Genomic DNA, 18,642 nt, shown 5'->3' on the forward strand with positions numbered 1-18,642 from the left:
CCATTGAATTAATTTACATTATAGTAATAATGACTGATGATAAAAATGCTGACTTTCCACAGTTGTTTAAAATGTATTTTCAAAACTAAAATGCCTTTATCATTTTTCTTCTTCTTCTCCTCAAAGCCCCCAGTACATAGTTGTATATTCTAGTTGTGGGTCCTTCTAGTTGTGGCAGGTGTGACGCTGCCTCAGGGTAGCCTGATGAGCGGTGCCATGTCCGCGCCCAGGATCCAAACCCGCAAAACCCTGGGCTACCAAAGCAGAGCAGGTAAACTTAACCACTTGGCCAGGAGGCCGGCCCAAGATGACATTTCTTTACATTCTTCTTGTGACAATCTCACATTGGACTTTTATTAGCCGGACCGGGCTGCCATTGCAAAATACCACAAACTGTATTGGCTTAAATAACAAAAAATTATTTTCTCACAGTTCTGGAAATTAGAGGTCCAAGATCAAGGTGTCAGCAGGACCCTCTTCCTGGCTTGTGGAAGGCTCCCTTCTCTCTGTGTCCTCACACGGGCTTTCCTCTGTGCGTGCACAGAGATAACACATCTCTGGTTCTCTTCCTCTTTTTATAAGAACATCAGTCCTATCTGATTAGGAGCCCACTCTTGCAAACTCCTTCAATGTTGATTACCTCCTTAAAGGCTTAGTCTCCAAATATAGTCACATTGGGGCTTAGGGATTCAATACATGAATTTTAGGGGGACACAATTTAGTCCATAATGTATGTAAAGTATGAAAAACTTGAAAAAGGTATGGACTGGAGTATAAGAATTTCCTACAGGATGTTGCTACAACTACTTCTGTTTCGAAAATAAAGTAATGAAATAATTAAAATTCAGCACTGGATTTTTATATATATATATAGGGAAAAAAATTACAACTAAGCAGACAAGTTTACTTGGCTAATAATACCTGCTTGGGACAACAGCTGCCAAATAATAATAACAGCAACTGACATTTTTAAAGCTTTCTTATTTGCCAATCACTAGACTGAGAAATTTGCAGCCAAGTAGTAAGTATTGATTGAGACTTCCTTTGTTGTGCAACACAGGATTACTTTCTAAAAATGTGCCTGCCATGCATGCTTTGTAAAAACTTCCAGTCTCTAATTTTAAGAATCAAGATTCTACATATGCCATTTAGATAAAGTTTGTTTAATACTGCTCACGTTTTCTAAGTTTTTGGTCTAATAAATTAATTATCCAAGTATGATTATTCCTGCCAGTAGATTTTAGTGTTTGCTTTGTGTATTTTATAGGTATTTGGTTAGGTACATATGAGTTCAGGTTTATTATGTAAAGCTAGGAAAATTTTGTTTCATCCTAAATAATGAATCAGTTCAAATTCAAAAATCTATTTTGCTGCTTTATGTTAATAGTCACGCATCAATTTTCCTTTGGAGACATATTCTGTTCTTTTTCTTACTCTTTAGGGTTAAAATTTATGTGGTATTATATATGAGCTTGAAACTAACAAAGAGCAAGCAATCTGATAATTTTTATTTTTAATAATTGAAATTAAAACATTTTTATCTATTTTGATTATTGCCCATTTGAAGTTATTAATAGCATTTTGTTTCATGTGACGGTTTCATGCCTTTTAAATAATTTAATGTGGAGTGCATAAATCTTAAGTGACTTGTTGCAGTTTTATATACATATATGTAAATACAGAATATTTACAAATATATACATTCATATACATAATTTATTTATACACATTATATGTGCATATACATATATACACACATATTTGCAAAGTGGGTGTTTGTGACACATACCTGCATAGCCACCACGTGATGTGAGATACAGAATATTTCCATAACTCAGGAAGTTCTCGTGAGCAGGTTTACAGGCATTACCTCTCCACAAAACGCAACTTCTGTTCTGACTTTTAACAATCTGGTTTACCTCTACCTACACTTTAGCTTCATAAAGATGGCATCATGAAGTAAATACTGTTTTATTTTTGGCTTCTTTTGCTCGACATATAGTTTCTGAGGTTCATCAATGTTGAATGTAACAGTAGTGGTTCTTTTCACTGCTTACATTGTATGACTATTACGAGACATGTTTATCCATTTCATGGATAGGAGGACTCAGTATTGTTAAGATGTCAATCTCCCCCAAATTGACCTAAAAGTTCAACTCAAAACCAATCAAAATCTGGGACGGCCCAGTGGCGCAGCGGTTAAGTGCACACATTCCGCTTCGGCGGCCCAGGGTTCGCCAATTGGGGGCCCGGGTGCAGACATGGCATCACTTGGCAAGCCATGCTGTGGTACGTGTCTCACATGTAGGGTAGAAGAATATGGGCACAGATGTTAGTTCAGGGCCAGTCTTCCTCAGCAAAATGAGGAGGATTGGTGGCAGATGTTAGCTCAGGGCTAATCTTCCTCAAAAAAAAAAACAATCAAAATCCAACCAGATTTTGTTGAAGTTGACAAGCTGACTTTAAAACAGAAATGCAGAGAACTTCGAATGCCTCCTTGCAGGACATTTGATCCTGTTGAAAATGTCCACAAGACATTTGGTCTACACCCAAAGGTCCCTGATATTTGGTCCTGTCCAAAAGGTCCATAAGACATTTTGTCCATCAGACATGTTGTCCAGGCCAAAAGGTCCTTGCCATTTGGTCCTGTCCAAAATATTGGTGAGTATACTTGGTCTGTGTCAAATGCTTTTGGACAGGACCTTGGACCTTTTGGCATGGACCAAATGTCTCCATGGACATTTCAGACAGGAGCAGATACAACCAGATATCACATGTCTGCTAACTGAATATCGAAATCAGTCTGAAGAAGTAGTAGTAGGGTTTACACTAACATTTTTGATGATTTAGTATAAAGCTATGATTAAGACAATGTGGTGTTGGTGAAAGGACAAACAAGCAGACCAATGATCATAAAAGAGCCCAGAAAGCTCTAGAAATGTGATGACTTGATTTATACAACAAAGGCACCACAGTAATTCTGTGAAAGAAAAATAACCTGTTAAATGAGTGTCATGAAGCAATTGCCTACCTAATGTGACCAAAAAAATACTGGCCCCCAACTCACATCAAACACATTATTTTAATGTGGATTATAGATCTATCACCAAAAGGTAAAAACAAGCTTGTATGAGAAAATATAAAACAATAGCTTCACGACCCTAGAGTGGGCAAGAATTTCGTAAAGGTGTTCCCTTTTACGTCTAGTTTCCCAAGAGTTTTATCTTTTTCTTTTGTTGTGAATGGGTTCTAATTTTACCAAATGTATTTCAGCAGCTATTCCTTTTTTTAATATGGTAGATGATGATTGATTACCAAATGTAAAATCCCCTTGCATTCCTGGGGGAATTCCTATTTGCTCATGTCGTGTTACCATTTTGATACATTGCAGAATCCTCTTTGCTAACATATGGTTAGCATAAATCTCATTCCATACAACAAGTTGAGAAATAGCCCCTCCTTTTATATTTTCTAAAAGAATTTGTTTAACATCAGCACTAAAACTTTTGAAGACATCCTCAGGGAGGCCATCTGATCATAGAGTTTCTGGTTGGTTGTTTTTAAGGAGTCTTATTTACCAACTCAATTATACCAGTAGATCAACGGCTGTTTAGATTTTCTTTTCTATTCATTTGATACATTTTATTATTCATGAAATTTATTAATTTTATCCAAATTTATTGCCATAAGTTAGTTGAGAATATGCCTTGTCATATTTACAATGTGTGTAGGATCTGCGGTGATGGTGTCTCTTTTTTCTTTTTCTTCCTTTTTTTTTTTTTTTGAGGAAGATTAGCCCTAACTACTGCCAGTCCTCCTCTTTTTTGCTGAGGAAGCCTGGCCCTGAGCTAACATCCATGCCCTTCTTCCTCTACTTTATATGTGAGACACCTACCACAGCATGGAGTGCCAAGCGGTGCCATGTCCGCACCAGGGATTTGAACTGGCGAATCCTGGGCCGCCAAGTAGCGGATGTGTGAACTTAACCACTGCGCCACCAGGCCATCTCCTGGTGTCTCTTTTTTCAATAAATGCTTTGATAATTTGTTTTCCTTTTTTTGCGGTAGGATATCAGTTTTGCTAGGGGCTTATCATTTTCACTTAACTTTTCAAGCGATTGACTTTTGCCTTTGATTTTCTTCTTATGTGTAAGTTTTGTATTTTATTGGCAGTCAATATTATTTCTTATTATTCCTACTTTCTAGTCTTTTAATTTAATCTGCAACTATATTTTTTTGGAGTTAGATAATTTATAATCAAACTAATTTTATTTTAATTTGTACAATTAAAGCTACAAATGTACCTCTCAGCTCTGCTTTTTTGGCATCTCAGAAGTTTAGATATGCTGTATTTTAAGTGTTATTTAGTTCAAAATGAGCATTAATTTCTTGTTTCATTTGCAAGCCTTTAGAGATTTTTTAGTAATCTATTATTTAGTTCTAGTTTAAATTCGCTATGGTCAGAAAGTATTCCCTGCAAGAGTTCAATCATTTTATATTGATACTGCTGTATTTCCCATTATATTATTTATTTTGGTAAATACTCTACATTTAAAAAACAGCAAGGGGACACAAGAAATCTTTTGAAGGTGATGGATATGTTTTTGCCTTGTTTGTGGCGATGGTATCATGGATTTATGCATAAGTTAAATTCATCAAAATGCACACAAAATATATGTAAGTTTTTCTATGTTAAGTATACCTCAATAAAATTAAAAATAAAATAATAATTTGCTGCTTTTTGGCATAAGATCTTTTTAAATATGTTTTGACAAAATGAAAAATAATATTAGTGAGTTAGGTTTTTCTTCATTCTCAGATATTATTATGGATGTCCTTTTTCCTTTATTCTCTCATATTTGCTTTATATATTTTGAAGCAAAGTAATTTTGTGCATACAACATTATAATCACTGTGTCTTCCTCTTCGGTAATTCATTTTATCATCATTAAATATTCTTTATTTCTCATTACACATCTTTCTTTAAAGGCTACTACTATGGATTGCATTATATCCCCCTCAAAATCCTATATTGAAACCCTAACTCTCAATGTGTCAAATATGGGCATAAAGGTGGGGCCCTATCTGATAGAACTGTAGACTTATAAAAGGAAGAACAGATCTCTCCCTCTCTCTCTCTTTCTCTCCCCTCAGCCCCACTGCCATGTGAAGACACAGTGAAAAAGTGGCTGTCTGCAAGCTAAAAAGAGAGCTCTCACAAGATCCTGACCATGCTGGCATCCTTTTCTCAGACTTACAGCCTTCAGAATTGTAAGAAAATAAATTCGTTGTTTAACCTACCCAGTCTACGTTATTTTGCATGGCAGCCCAAGCTGACTGAGACGTCTATTTTATTTGCTATTAATATAGCCAAGGCAAATTGCTTTTGTTTAGTATTTACACGGCATAAATTTTCATTGGTTAAATTTCAAGGTAAGATTCCATTTCCATAAAGATGGAGTAAACATTTACCAGTCTCTCTCTCTCATTGCACTCAACCATAAAACCTGGGCAGAACAGAGAAAGAATTAGCAGTCAGATAGGGAAGGACAACAGAATTCAAAGTACCACTGAATTGAAAATGAGATTATCATTCTCCCTCACCACCTCTTGTCTCTCCTGGCCTGACAGCAATGTAGTCTGAATTCGGAAGTGAGCGCTGTAGTGCAGACAGAGAACCAGGAGAAATTCTCTAGTTCTGGATTGAAGACTAGAAAAGGAAACTCTTAAATCTCAGGGAGAGTGGGTAAATATGTTTATTTCTCTCCTTTCCCTTCTGTTCCCCTATACCCCATCTCCTAGATAATTTTTCCGTAGGGGAGCAGCACCAAAGTGACTAAAAGTGGGAAACCACAAAGCCAAAACTCTGAAGGCGGGACAGCTTCCTCTCCCTTTGGTGGAGCTGTCAGTTCAAGAGTTTGGGACCAAACAATGTAGTTTTCTTTTCTTTTCTCATACTCTGCTCTCCACGGCTTGGGGTCCAGAGGTGGTGCAATGACAGAAGAAGGAAAGATTCTGCCCAGGGGACTAAAAAGGGCAAACACAAGTAACTGAAACATACCAGGGAGATAGCAGAGAGATATGACTTTGGGAAACCAGTTTCTATCTATCTACCTACCTACTTATCTATCTATCTACCTATATATCTATCTATCTACCTACCTATCCATTTATGTATCCATCTATTTATATGTCCTCCTATCTACCATCTACATCTGTCTATCTATCTTTTTATCAACTATCGTCTGCCTATCATCATCATCATTATCATCTCTATCATGCACCTATCTTTTAATGTTTAAGTATATATTTATGTTTAAGAATTAGCCATTGCATTACTCAGGGTTCTTCAGAGAAATAGAACCCATAGCATATACATAGCGAGATTTATTATAAGGAATTGGCTCACACAATTGTGGAGGCTAGCAAGTCCAAAATCACAGGGTGGGCTGGCAGCCTGGAGACCCAGGACAGCCAATGATGCAGTTCTAGTCTGAACGCCAGCAGCCTGGAGACTTAGAAAAGCTGATAGTGCAGAGGAAGTCTGAAGGCAGCCTGCTAATAATTCCATCACGCTTGGGGAATGCCATCTTTGTGTTCGATTCGGGCCTTCAACTGATTGGATGAGGCCCATCCACATTATGGTCGGTAATGTGCTTTACTCAGATTTCACTGATTTAAATATTAATCTCATCAAAAACTTTCCAAAATGACATATAAAATTAACCATCACAAGCATCTCTCAAACTTCACAGGTTCAGGTTCAAAATAAAACTCTCCACCCTTCCATTGCCCCTCTGCTTCCAAATCTTTCCCCACCTTTCCCTATCTAGTTTTCCAAGACAAATCTTAGGCATAATCATTGATTTTTTCATCATACATGCTATGTATCTGTTAAGTTAGCAAGTCCTATATGTTCTGTTTTCATAACATATACCAGATAAAATCTGCTTCTCACATATCCAAGAATAAAACACCAGTTTATATCATTCATCTATGCTTGTCTCCTAACTGGGCTCCTAGCCTAGGATCTTCACTCCTCTACAATTAGTTTTCCATAGGGCAACTAGGGAAATATTTCTCTCTGGTTTAAAATCTTCCAGTGCCTCTTCAATGAAAAGAGAATAAAATCCAAAACTGTTTACCAAGATCTGTAAGGCCTTAAATAATTAGACTCTTGCTTACTTCAACAATCTTAATATTTTCCCAATCATCTTGTTCATGACATTCAATTCTATCAGAAAGCCCTTGAATCTGACAATCTTTCTCATGATCTCTGATTTCCAAGACCTTGCCAAGACTGCCTTTGACTCATCATTCATGCCTCCTCATAAATATCTTCTCCTCAAAGTTTTTCCCTGTTCTCCCTGGCTAAAATAGTCTACTCCACATTCCATCAAATTTTACCATAATATCTTAATGTATCTTCTTATTAGCAAATGCCATTAACTGAAGTAATATAAATGTCATTATTTTACTGATGTTAATCAATTTTCTAAGTTTAAATGATCCTTCTTTCTTTGGATAAGATCACTTTGGTCATGGTCTATTATCTTTATAAACTGCTGGATTCAGTTGGTTAGTATTCTGATTTATAATTTCTACCTCTCCTCTAAGTTTGCAAATAAATTAGCCTCTAATTTCCTTTTGTGTAGCATCATTTGATATTATTATTGTTATTATGGTATTTCTGACTTCCAAGTTTGTGTTTTCTCTTTTTCTATGCTCTATAAATGTATGAGATTAAAATATTCAATTCCCTAGAAATTGTGTAGAATGCACCCCTAAAAGCATTGTTTGTTCCTTGTAAGAAGACTTTTAAATAATAAATTAATTTCTTGAATACTGTTATTCTGAATTTCTAGTTCTTCTTGTGTAGTTTTAGTAAATGATGGGGTCTTATTAACAATGTACTATTTGTCTAAGTTTTCAAATTTAAGTTATAAGTTGTTCTATCTCCTTAATGCTATCTCTATCTGTAGTTCCCTATTATTTTTATAAGTTTATTAGTGTATTTCTACTCTATTTTATAAAAACTAGCTTTGCCAGAAATATGCTTGTTTTCAGTTTTTTTAAAAGCCTAATATCCTTTTTAAGTATCTCTATTCTACCCATAATCTGTCTTTCATTGATTTCTGCTTTGATCTTATGTCATGCCTTCCACATGTTTCAGTTTTATTTTGTTTTCACACATTTTAGATTGGATAATTAGCTCACTGATTTTCAGTTTTGTTTATTTTCTGCAAAATTCATTAGATACTAGTTTCCTTAATTATTCTGCCTTTACTCCCCCACTCCTCAAATTTTATCGTGAATTATTTTAGTAATATCTTTAGATATTTAAATTTCCCATCACGATCTCTCCTATATTTCAACAATGTCTTTGGCTTAAAGTTTATTACGAATACTTGATTTTAATTTTATTTTTTATTTTTGTTTAGTATATGACTAGAAGTGACTTGGCAACTTGTCAAAAATCATTTGATTATATACATCCTAATGTATTTTTAGATTTCTTTTTTTGTTACATTGATCAGTTTATCTACACTGTAATATCTTAATTACTGTAGTGTTACAAGGAATTTATATCTTCAACTTTTCCTAAATTTCCAAACTTGCTTTATCTATTTTCTCCTTTATGTTTATATTTAAGATTTTAGTATCAGCTTATCAATTTTTACCAAAAAAAGTCTGATGAGATTTTGATCAGGACTGCATTGACATCTCTACAATATTATAAAGGACAATTGAATTTTATATGAAAGGGACAACACTTCAACAAAATTCTGTGTAGATTACATCGTGTTCACCACCCGAAAACTAATTATAGTCCATCCCCTCACATGTGAGCCTCATCACCCCTTTTGCCTTCCTCCCTCCCCCTTCCCCTGTGGTAACCACCAATCCAATCTCCATAGAGAAGATGTGGTATTTATACACGAGGGACTACTACTCAGCCATAAGAAATGATGAAATACGGCCATTTGTGACAACATGGATGGACCTTGAGGGTGTTATGCTGAGTGAAATAAGTCAGAGGGAGAAAGTCAAATACCATATAATCTCAATCATAAGAGGAGGTAAAAACAATGACCAAAAAATAGCAATTTTTCTTTATAATATTTTCATTTCATTGTTGGTGTGCATCTTAATCCTCTTTTTTGTAATTTTCACGTGGCTTTTCATCTGATAACCCATTTTCTTCCCCTCCTGCCACATTTTGCAGCATAAGGAATCATGAGGAGACTCCAGGAAGGAGTTCTTGGCAAAGGCACCTAGTTGAACTGCTAGTGGCTGGAGACAGTGTTCTGTGAATATATATTCTGAAATTTGTCTCTGTTGTGTAGTGTGTTTTCTTCTGAAGTTTAATACTCAGGATCTACATAGTCCATGAACTGAGGTCGACAGATAACATGTCTGGTTATTGTAATGCATAAAATCTTTGAGGCCAAGAACTAGCTTGTGTCAGTTTCTGTGAGCCAGCATACTTGTATCAGGACAGGTGAGCAGATGAGCGCAGACATCAGAAATATCCTGCTGCTTATTCTTACTTGCCTCTGTTCACCCCAAAACTACCTGGGGTTATGGTTTCACCTATAAACTGTTAGAGTAGCATTGGAAGAGTATAGTTCCTAGATCTTATTCCACAGCCCTGAGGCATTAGGTAGGCAGGGTGGTGGGTGTTTAAACATCAGAGGGCACAGCTTCAAGTGTTTTCCTCAACAGCTCATTCAGGTGAACACTGGCTGCTGCTGATGTTTCCGGTGAAAGGTCAGGCAATGCTTAGCACAATGAAGCATGGAGAATAAAGAATACTAGAAAAGCTCATCTCTGACTGTCCTCTCACTACAGAGGCCACTGCCCTCTGCCCATGAGCCACACACTTTCCAATCAACAACGGCATTCGCTTTCCCTTGGTAGTTACCAAGAGAAGAATGAGTTCTGCTCTCATTTTTGTTAATCAATGAAGGTCCTGCTCTATATGTCTTAAGATTTTTCAATGTTGTATGTGACTGGGTAAATTAGGCAAATTCCACCTTTTGAAACTAGTGTTAATCTGAAAACAAGAAATCAGTTCAAGATGCAAAGCGTTTATTTGGAATCAAAGAATTGCAATTTGTAAAAGTAAAGTGTACCAAGCTGTCAGGTGAGTCTGCTTTTATTAAGGTTTAGGAGGAACCAGGAAGGGTTGATTTGAACCCTCATGGGAGAAGGACAATAGTTCGAGGGTGTGGCAGTTTCTCCTTGGCTGCAAGCAGTGATTAGTGCCTTGTTACTGGGGCAGGGAGGGATCTTCCTTCCTCGTCAAAGCAGGAGATAAAAGTCCCCTGCGATTAATGTTCCTCCTTGTCAAAATAATTCTAATCTTCTTTCTTCCTAGGGTTACACAGGCTGGTACATCAGGGAGAGCCTTCCCTTCAGGGCTTCCTGACTCCATTTTAATGAGGTTTCCTTTATTCATTTTCACACTAGGTAATGACTTGCCCATAAATATAAGCCATATTTTCCAAACTATGATTTCTGAATTTTAAAAATGAAATTTGTGTCTCCATTTGATAGATTCATCTGTTTATATCCTCACTTAGCTTCTCTTGTTCACTGAAACAAGTATTGTGCATTGCCTCCCTCAAACTCCAGCAGACATACAAAAAATTTTAAAAGTCAAGTTCACTATGTCAGAATACCCATAGCATTATGAAATAGGGGCAAAAACATAGCAATTTTAAATACACTAAGATTTTCTACTAAGATAATGCTGATTAGGACATTTGATTCTGTTATTCTTCACCTATGCCCCACAAACCACTTCAAGGCAACTGATAAATAGTTTAAAAAGTTTTTTTTTTTTTTAAAGATTGGTACCTGAGCTAACAACTGTTGCCAATCTCTTTTTTTTTCTTTTCTCCTTTATCTTCCCATACCCCCCATACATAGTTGTATATTTTTAGTTGCAGGTCCTTCTAGTTGTGGGATGTGGGACACCACCTCACTGTGGCCTGATGAGCAGTTCCATGTCCGTGCCCAGGATCCAAACCCTGGGCCGCCGCAGCAGAGCGCGCAAACTTAACCACTCGGCCATGGAGCCAGCCCCTAAAAAGTTTTATTTTAATCTGGTTCATAATTATGTTAGCTACATAAATTTTTTAAAAATTCAAAATTTAAGCTCGAAATTAAAATAAATTAGTGATTATATATTGAGTATATGAAAAATTCATGAGGATTTTATAAGGCTAAAATACATCACAGTCTTAACTTTTTAAAAAGGATATTTTGAATTCATGAGAGGAAAATGGTAAAAATTTTATATGTATTAAGTTTGATTAAGACTTCTTATAGGTCAAACATTTCTATCAGCAACAGAGACAAAGAACCCTAGAATCACCATGCAAATTTTAACATACTTAGAAATAATAAAATAAGAAAATATTTAACTATATATTAATCTAAATAGCATTCTATTTATACATCTTAGCCAAGCAAATTAAACCATACCATACCAGAGCAACAGCTCCTCCATACTGTCTCTCGCATATCTTCCCATGAAAGGTTGCACCAATATAATTTGACTTTTCTCTGTAACTTAAGTTTTAAAAAAGGACCATAATCAAATAATTATGTAAAATTAAGCACAATTAATATTGAATTTGCCTAATACAATGTTTTGTTTTGTGCGCTTATATAATAAATTCATAGATCTTTCCACCCCCATTAGGGTAACAAATCATAAGAAGTGACTGTGTCAGCTTCTGTTGAAAACAGTAGATTTAAAAACAAATATTAGAAAATGTATTCTCATATGGAATTTTTAGAAAATAACAAAGATTTTTTTTGTATGTAGTGTTTTTTAAAAATTAAAGTAATTCCTAAAATATCAAAATAATAAATAAAATTCCTTAAGATTAGAGTGCTAAGGTAATGTAGTTGATAAATGGGCAGAGTCACCTTATGAACTGAAGGCTCCCCTTAAGTAGATAGAATTAGTCTGGCACAGCCATGCAAAAGTGCGGCATATTTGTAGGACAGAAAATAATCTGAAACATTATAATTATATATATATGAATTTTATGTAATATAATAATATATAATATATAGGTCCTGAATATTGATAAGAGAAAACAAAGAGCTTATATAATAAAGAGGAGGCTTATATTTTTAAAAATGCAGCACAATATGAATATGGCACGTTAGAGATATTAAAATATACCATAGTGTTTTGATTTCCTTGTTATTTTTGTTATTATTTTATGGAAAAAAAGCATAAAAAGAAGCTCAAGTTACTATATTCATAGCATTCAGGTATGTTTCTTCAGATAGATATTTTTACCATTGTATGTATAGTTAGGGACATTTAATGATATATACTCTAAGAAGGCATATGGTAACAAAATTGAAGGAGTGAGGTGTAACTACAAACAATAAATAGACTACAGTACTACAAAAAATAAATAGAATAATTGATATCAATATTTCTGCCATAAGACCTGTGTTGTAAAAACTAATATTCACATGATGTTGTATGTAAGAAAAAATGGCACAAGATTTTTTTCCCTAAAAGCTTGACATCCTGATGATAGCCATATCAAATTGGATATGTTTTCTTTGTGTAAGATTTAGTAATGCCAAGATATGCTTACACGAGTAAAAGTGCCACATCATGCGGACGTAAAACAAGATAGGATCTTTTCCATTTTAAAAATCTGTGTAATAATTCATTAGCATCTCCGGTTACTGAAATTTTGTTTTCATCTATCCAAAGTTCCAATGAAGATAGAATTATTGTAACATTAAATGAAGTAAAGATCTAAAATAGGAAACATCGAGAAAATATATTCAAACATCATGGTTTAAATAAATTTGGTAATTTATCTGTGAAAATAAACATTATACTGATGACAAATATTAAACAACTGAACTGTAAGTCTAGATTGGCTCTTATAAAGTATATTAGTAAGTAATAAATACTGCTAATAAAACAATAATTAACATTTTGAAATGCTTATACTTAAGCAAGCTCCATTCAAGTGCTTTATTTAATCTAATCTGCACAATAATCTAAACGGGTATATACAGTTCCTGTTATTCCTATCAAACAGTTAGAAAACTGAAATTTAAAATGGTTGTATGACTTTCCCTATTTCACATAACATGTGTATTCAGGCAGTGTCATAAAAGGAAGTATTAGAATTATTTAAGTAACACAAGTGAATGCAAAAGTACTAAAAAGTGAACACTTACGGCATTGGTCAGTCCAACCAACTGGAAAACTTTTTGAGTGACAATAGCTGTATCAGAACCCAGATGACTATACTGAAAAAGATAACTTTCTTTTAGTCCTATATATATGTTGCTTAATATTTAATGACTACTACTCTGTCTAAAATTTGATATAATGAGTTAAGAAATTTTTTAAATTACCAATTTATTAGTTTTTAAACATTATTTATTATTATAGAAATAAAATATACATTCAGTGTGGAAAATAGAAAATCTAAAAAATTCCAGAGAAACACCACAAATTCTTTCAAAGGTAGAAGAGGAGGGAACATTTCCAAATTCATTTTGTGAGAATCAGAATTACCCTGCTACCAAAATCAGACAGGGACATGACAAGAAGAGAAAATTATAAACCAATATCCCTCATGAACATAGGTGCAAAAATCCTCAAGAAAATATGGGCAGACAGAACTCAACAGCACAGTCAGCGGATCACACACCATGATCGAGTGGAATTTATTGTAGGGATGCAAAGATGGTTCAAGTCAGTCAGTGTGATACATCACATTAACAATATAAAGAATAAAGATTCTATGATCATATCAATGATGCAGTAAAAGCATTTAACAAAATTCAACATCCTTTCATGATAAAACTCAATAAATTGGTTATAGAGGGAACGTATCTGAACATAATAAAGGCTACATATGACAAACCCACAGCCAACTTCATGCTCAATGGTGAAAAGGTGAAAGCTTTTCCTCTAAGATCAAGAACAAGATAAGACTGGTCACTCTCACCACTTTTTTGTTTATTTCTTTTTAATTATTTATTGAGGTCATAATGGTTTACAATATTGTGTAATTTCAGGTGCATATTATTATATATCATTTTCTTTACAGGCTGCATCGTGCTCACTACCAATAGTCTAGTTTTTATGTGTCATCATACATATGTGCCCCTTTACCCCTTTCACCCTCCCCCCAACTCCCTCCCCCTTTGGTAAACACTAATCTGTTCTCTTTATCCTTCTGTGTGTGTTTATCTTCTACGTATGAGTGAAATCATATGGTGTTGTCTTTCTCGTTTCACTTAACATAATACCCTCAAGGTCCCTCCATGTTGTTGCAAATGAACAATTTTGTCTTTTTTATGGCTGAGTAGTATTCCATATATATATGGAATTGCTTGGGTTGCTTCCATGTCTTGGCTATCATGAATAATGCTACAGTGAACATAGGGGTGCATAAATCTCTTTGAATTGTTGATTTCAAGTTCTTTGGATAAATACCCAGTAGTAGGATAGCTGGATCATATGGTATTTCTATTTTTAATTTTTTGAGAAATCTCTATCCTATTTTCCATAGTGGCTGCAGCAGTTTGCATTCCCACCAGCAGTGTATGAGTTCCTTTTTCCCCACATTCTCTCCAAAATTTATTTTTTTTGTCTTGTTAATTATAACCATTCTCGCAGGTGTAAGGTGAGAACTCATTGTGGTTTTCATTTGCATTTCCCTAATAATTAGTGATGTTGAACAGTTTTTCATATGCCTGTTGGCAATCTGTATATCTTCTTTGGAAAATTGTCTGTTCAGATCCTTTGCTATTTTTTGATCAGGTTGTTTGTTTTTTTGTTGTTGAGTTGTATGAGTTCTCTATATATTCTGAAAATTAACCTGTTGTCAGACATATAATTTGAAAATATTTTCTCCCAGTTTGTGGGTTGTCTTTTCATTTTGTTCATGGTTTCCTTTGCCTTGCAGAATCTTTTTAGTCTGATGTAGTTCCATTTGTTAATTTTTTCTTTTGTTTCCCTTGCCTGCTTAGACATGGTACTTGAAAGTATACTGCTAAGACTGATATCAAAGAGTGTACTGCCTTTGTTTTCTTTTAGATGTTTTATGGTTTCGGGTCTTACATTTAAATCTTTAATCCATTTTGAGTGGATTTTTGTATATGTTGTAATATAACAGTCTACCGTCATTCTTTTGCATGTGGCTGTCCAGTTTTCCCAACACCATTTATTGAAGAGAATTTCCTTTCTCCAATGTATGTTCTTGGCTCCTTTGTTGAAGATTAGCTATCCATAAATGTGTGGTAGTATTTCTGAGCTTTCAATTCTGTTCCATTGATTGGTGGGTCTGCTTTTGTGCCAGTACCATGTTATTTTGATTACTAGAATTTTGTACTATATTTTGAAGTCAGGAATTGTGATCCCTCCAGCTTTGTTCTTTTTTCTCAGGATTGCTTTGGCTATTTGGGGTCTTTTGTTGTTCCATATAAATTTTAGGATTCTTTGTTCTATTTCCATGAAGAATGTCATTGGGATTCTGATTGGTATTGCATTAAATCTGTAGATTGCTTTAGGTAGTATGGACATTTTAACTATGTTTATTCTTCCAATCCAAGAGCATGGAATATTTTTCCATTTCCTTATGTCTTCTTCAGTTTCTTTCAAATCAATTTTTTTCAACAATGTCTTATAGTTTTCAGTGTATAGGTCTTTCACCTCCTTGGTTAAGTTTATTCCTAGATGTTTTATTCTTTTTTTGTGATTGTAAATGGGATCGTATTCTTTTGCGTGTGTGTAAGGAAGATTGGCCCCAACCTAACATCTGTTGCCAATCTTCCTCTTTTTGCTTGAGAAAGATTTTCATTGAGCTAATATCTCACCAGTCTTCCTCTATTTTATGTGGGATGCCATCACAGCATGGCTTGACAAACAGTGCTAAATCCATGCCCAAGATCCAAATCTGCAAAACCTGGGTTGCCAAGCAGAGTGTGTGAACTTAATCACTATGCTACAGGGCCTGCCTCAATGGGATTGTGTTCTTGACTTCTCTGTCTCCTAGTTCTTTATTAGTATATAGAGATGCAACTGATTTTTGTAAGTTGATTTTGCACCCTGAAACTTTGCTATTATTGTTAATTATTTCTAATAGTTTCTGCCAGATTCTTCAGGGTTTTCCATATGTAGAATCATGTCATCCAGAAACAGTCAGAGTTTTACTTCTTCTTTTTCAATTAGGTTTCCTTTTATTTATTTTTCTTGTCTAATTGCTCTGGCCAAAACCTCAAGTCACTCTCACCACTTTTACTCAATGTAGTATTGAAAGTCCTAGCCAGGGCAAATAGGCAAGAAAAAGAAATAAAAGGTATACAAATTGGAAAGTAGAAGTAAAACTGTCACTACTTGCAGAAGACAAGATATTATATATAGAAAACCCTAGAGACTCCACCAAAAAACTGTTAGAACTAATTTAAAAATTCAGTAAATTTGCAGGCTATAAAATCAATATGCAAATATCTGTTGCATTTCTTTATACTAGTAACAAAATATCAGAAAGAGAAATTAAGAAAACAATCCCATTTAAAATTGCATCAAAAAGAATCTTATATTACACACCTATCTTACACCAAACATAAAATGTCTAATAATAAATTTAATGAAGGAAATGAAAGACCTGTATAATGAAAACTATAAGACATTGATGAAAGAAATTAAAGAAGACACAAACGAATGGAAAGATATTCTGTGTTCATGGATTAGAAGAATTAATATTATTAAAATTTAAAAGCAATCTACAGATTCAGTGCAATCTGTAACAAAATTCCAATAGCATTTTTCACAGAAATAGAACAAATAGCCCTAAAATTTGTAGGGAATCACAAAATACCTCGAATAGCCAAAGCAAATTTGAGAAAGAACAAAGCTGGAGGCATCATGATCCCTGCTTTCAAACTATAGTAATTGAAACAGTATGGTATTGTCATAAAAGCAGACACATGGATCAATGGAGTGGAATAGAAAGCTCAGAAATAAACACATGCATAATGGTCAAATAATTTACAACAAAGGAGCCAACAAAATACAATGGAGAAAGGTAAGTCTCTTTAATAAATGATGTTGGGAAAACTAGAAAGCCACATACAAAAGAATGAAACGGGCCACTATCTTACACCATACAAAAAAATTAACTCAAAATGGATTAAAGCCTTCAATATAAGACCTGAAACCATAAAACTCCTAGAAGAAAACACAGGTGGAAAGCTTCCCATCAGGTGGCGATGACTTTTTGGATTTGACACAGAAAGCAAAGGCAACAAAAGCAAAATTAATCAAGTGGGACTACAACACACTAAAGAACAAATGAAATTTTCAACAAAATGAAAAGGCAACCTACTGAATGGCAGAAAATATTTCCAAATCATATCTATGATAAGGGGCTAATATCCAAAATATATAAAGAACACATATGACTCAAAAGCAAAAAAAGCAAACAATTTGATTAAAAATGGGCAGAGGATCTGAATAAATATTTTTCCAAAGAAGACATAGAGATGGCCAACAGGTACAAGGAAAGATGCTCAACATCATTAATCATCAGAAAAATGCAAATCTAAACCACTATTAGATATCACCTCACAACTGTCAGAATGGCTATTATCATAAAGACAAGAAATAACAAGGATTGTCACGGAAGTGGGGAAAAGAGACCCCTATGCAGTGTTTGTGGAAATGTAAATTGGTGCAGCCACTATGGAAAACAGTATAGAGGATCCTCAAAATATTAAAAGTAGAACTACCATATGATCCAGCAATTCCACTTCTGGTTATTTATCCAAAGAAAATAAGAACACTAACTCGAAAGGTAGATACCTTTCGAGCACACTCATGTTTATTGTTGCATTATTTACAATGGCCAGGCATCGAAACAAACTAAGTGTTCATCAGTGGAAGAATGGATAAAGAAAATGTGATTTATTTATATATGTATATATAAATATATATATTAGCTGTAAAAAGAAGAAAATCTTGCCATTTGTGACAACATGGATGGACCTTGAGGGCATTATGCTAAGTGAAATAAGTCAGACAGAGAAAGACAAATACCATGTGATCTCACCTATATGTAGAATCTAAAAACAAAAAATAAAACAGAACAAAAAAGCAAGCTCATAAATACAGAGAACAGAGTGGTGGTTGCCAGATGCATGAGGTGGAGAGTGGGTGAAACGAGTGAAGGTGGTCAAAAGGTACAAACTTCCAGTTGTAAAATAAATAAGTCTTGGGGATGCAATGCACAGCGAAGTGACTACAGTTAAAAATACTGTACTGTATATTTGAAAGTTGCTAAGAGAGTAGATATTACAATTTCTTATCGTTAAGAAAAAAACTTGTAACTATATGTGGTGATATATGTTAACTAGACTTGTTGTGGTAATTCCTTTGCAGTATACCAAATATCAAATCACTATGTTGTACACCTGGAACTAATATAATGTTGTATGGCAATTATACCTTAAATTTTAAAAAGACACTACAAATAAGATATAGTGTTACTATAAAATAGTTAATAATAGTTGTTGAAAAAAATGTTAGCTTTAAACTATAAGATTTAAACAGGAAGAATAATGAATGTAGATT

At 34.4% G+C, this 18,642-nt stretch overlaps 1 protein-coding gene across 4 annotated transcripts in view; it reads right to left on the reverse strand.

Moving 5' to 3' along the window:
- ADAM2 (ADAM metallopeptidase domain 2) overlaps window positions 1-18,642 on the reverse strand; it is a 133,724-nt gene that overhangs the window by 62,474 nt on the left and 52,608 nt on the right. For all 4 annotated transcript variants that reach the window (XR_002804447.2, XR_011433254.1, XM_005606295.4 and 1 more), the window contains exons 8-10: window positions 13,236-13,307; window positions 12,635-12,801; window positions 11,498-11,579 (exon numbers count right to left, since the gene is read on the reverse strand). Coding sequence is in view for 2 of the 4 variants with exons in the window: in XM_005606295.4 (XP_005606352.1) it covers window positions 11,498-11,579; window positions 12,635-12,801; window positions 13,236-13,307 (321 nt within the window). In the remaining 2 variants the exon portion in view is untranslated. The remainder of the gene's footprint in view (window positions 1-11,497; window positions 11,580-12,634; window positions 12,802-13,235; window positions 13,308-18,642) is intronic.

The sequence above is a fragment of the Equus caballus genome, chromosome 27 (assembly GCF_041296265.1).
Source record: "Equus caballus isolate H_3958 breed thoroughbred chromosome 27, TB-T2T, whole genome shotgun sequence".
NCBI classification, from domain to species: Eukaryota; Metazoa; Chordata; class Mammalia; order Perissodactyla; family Equidae; genus Equus; species Equus caballus.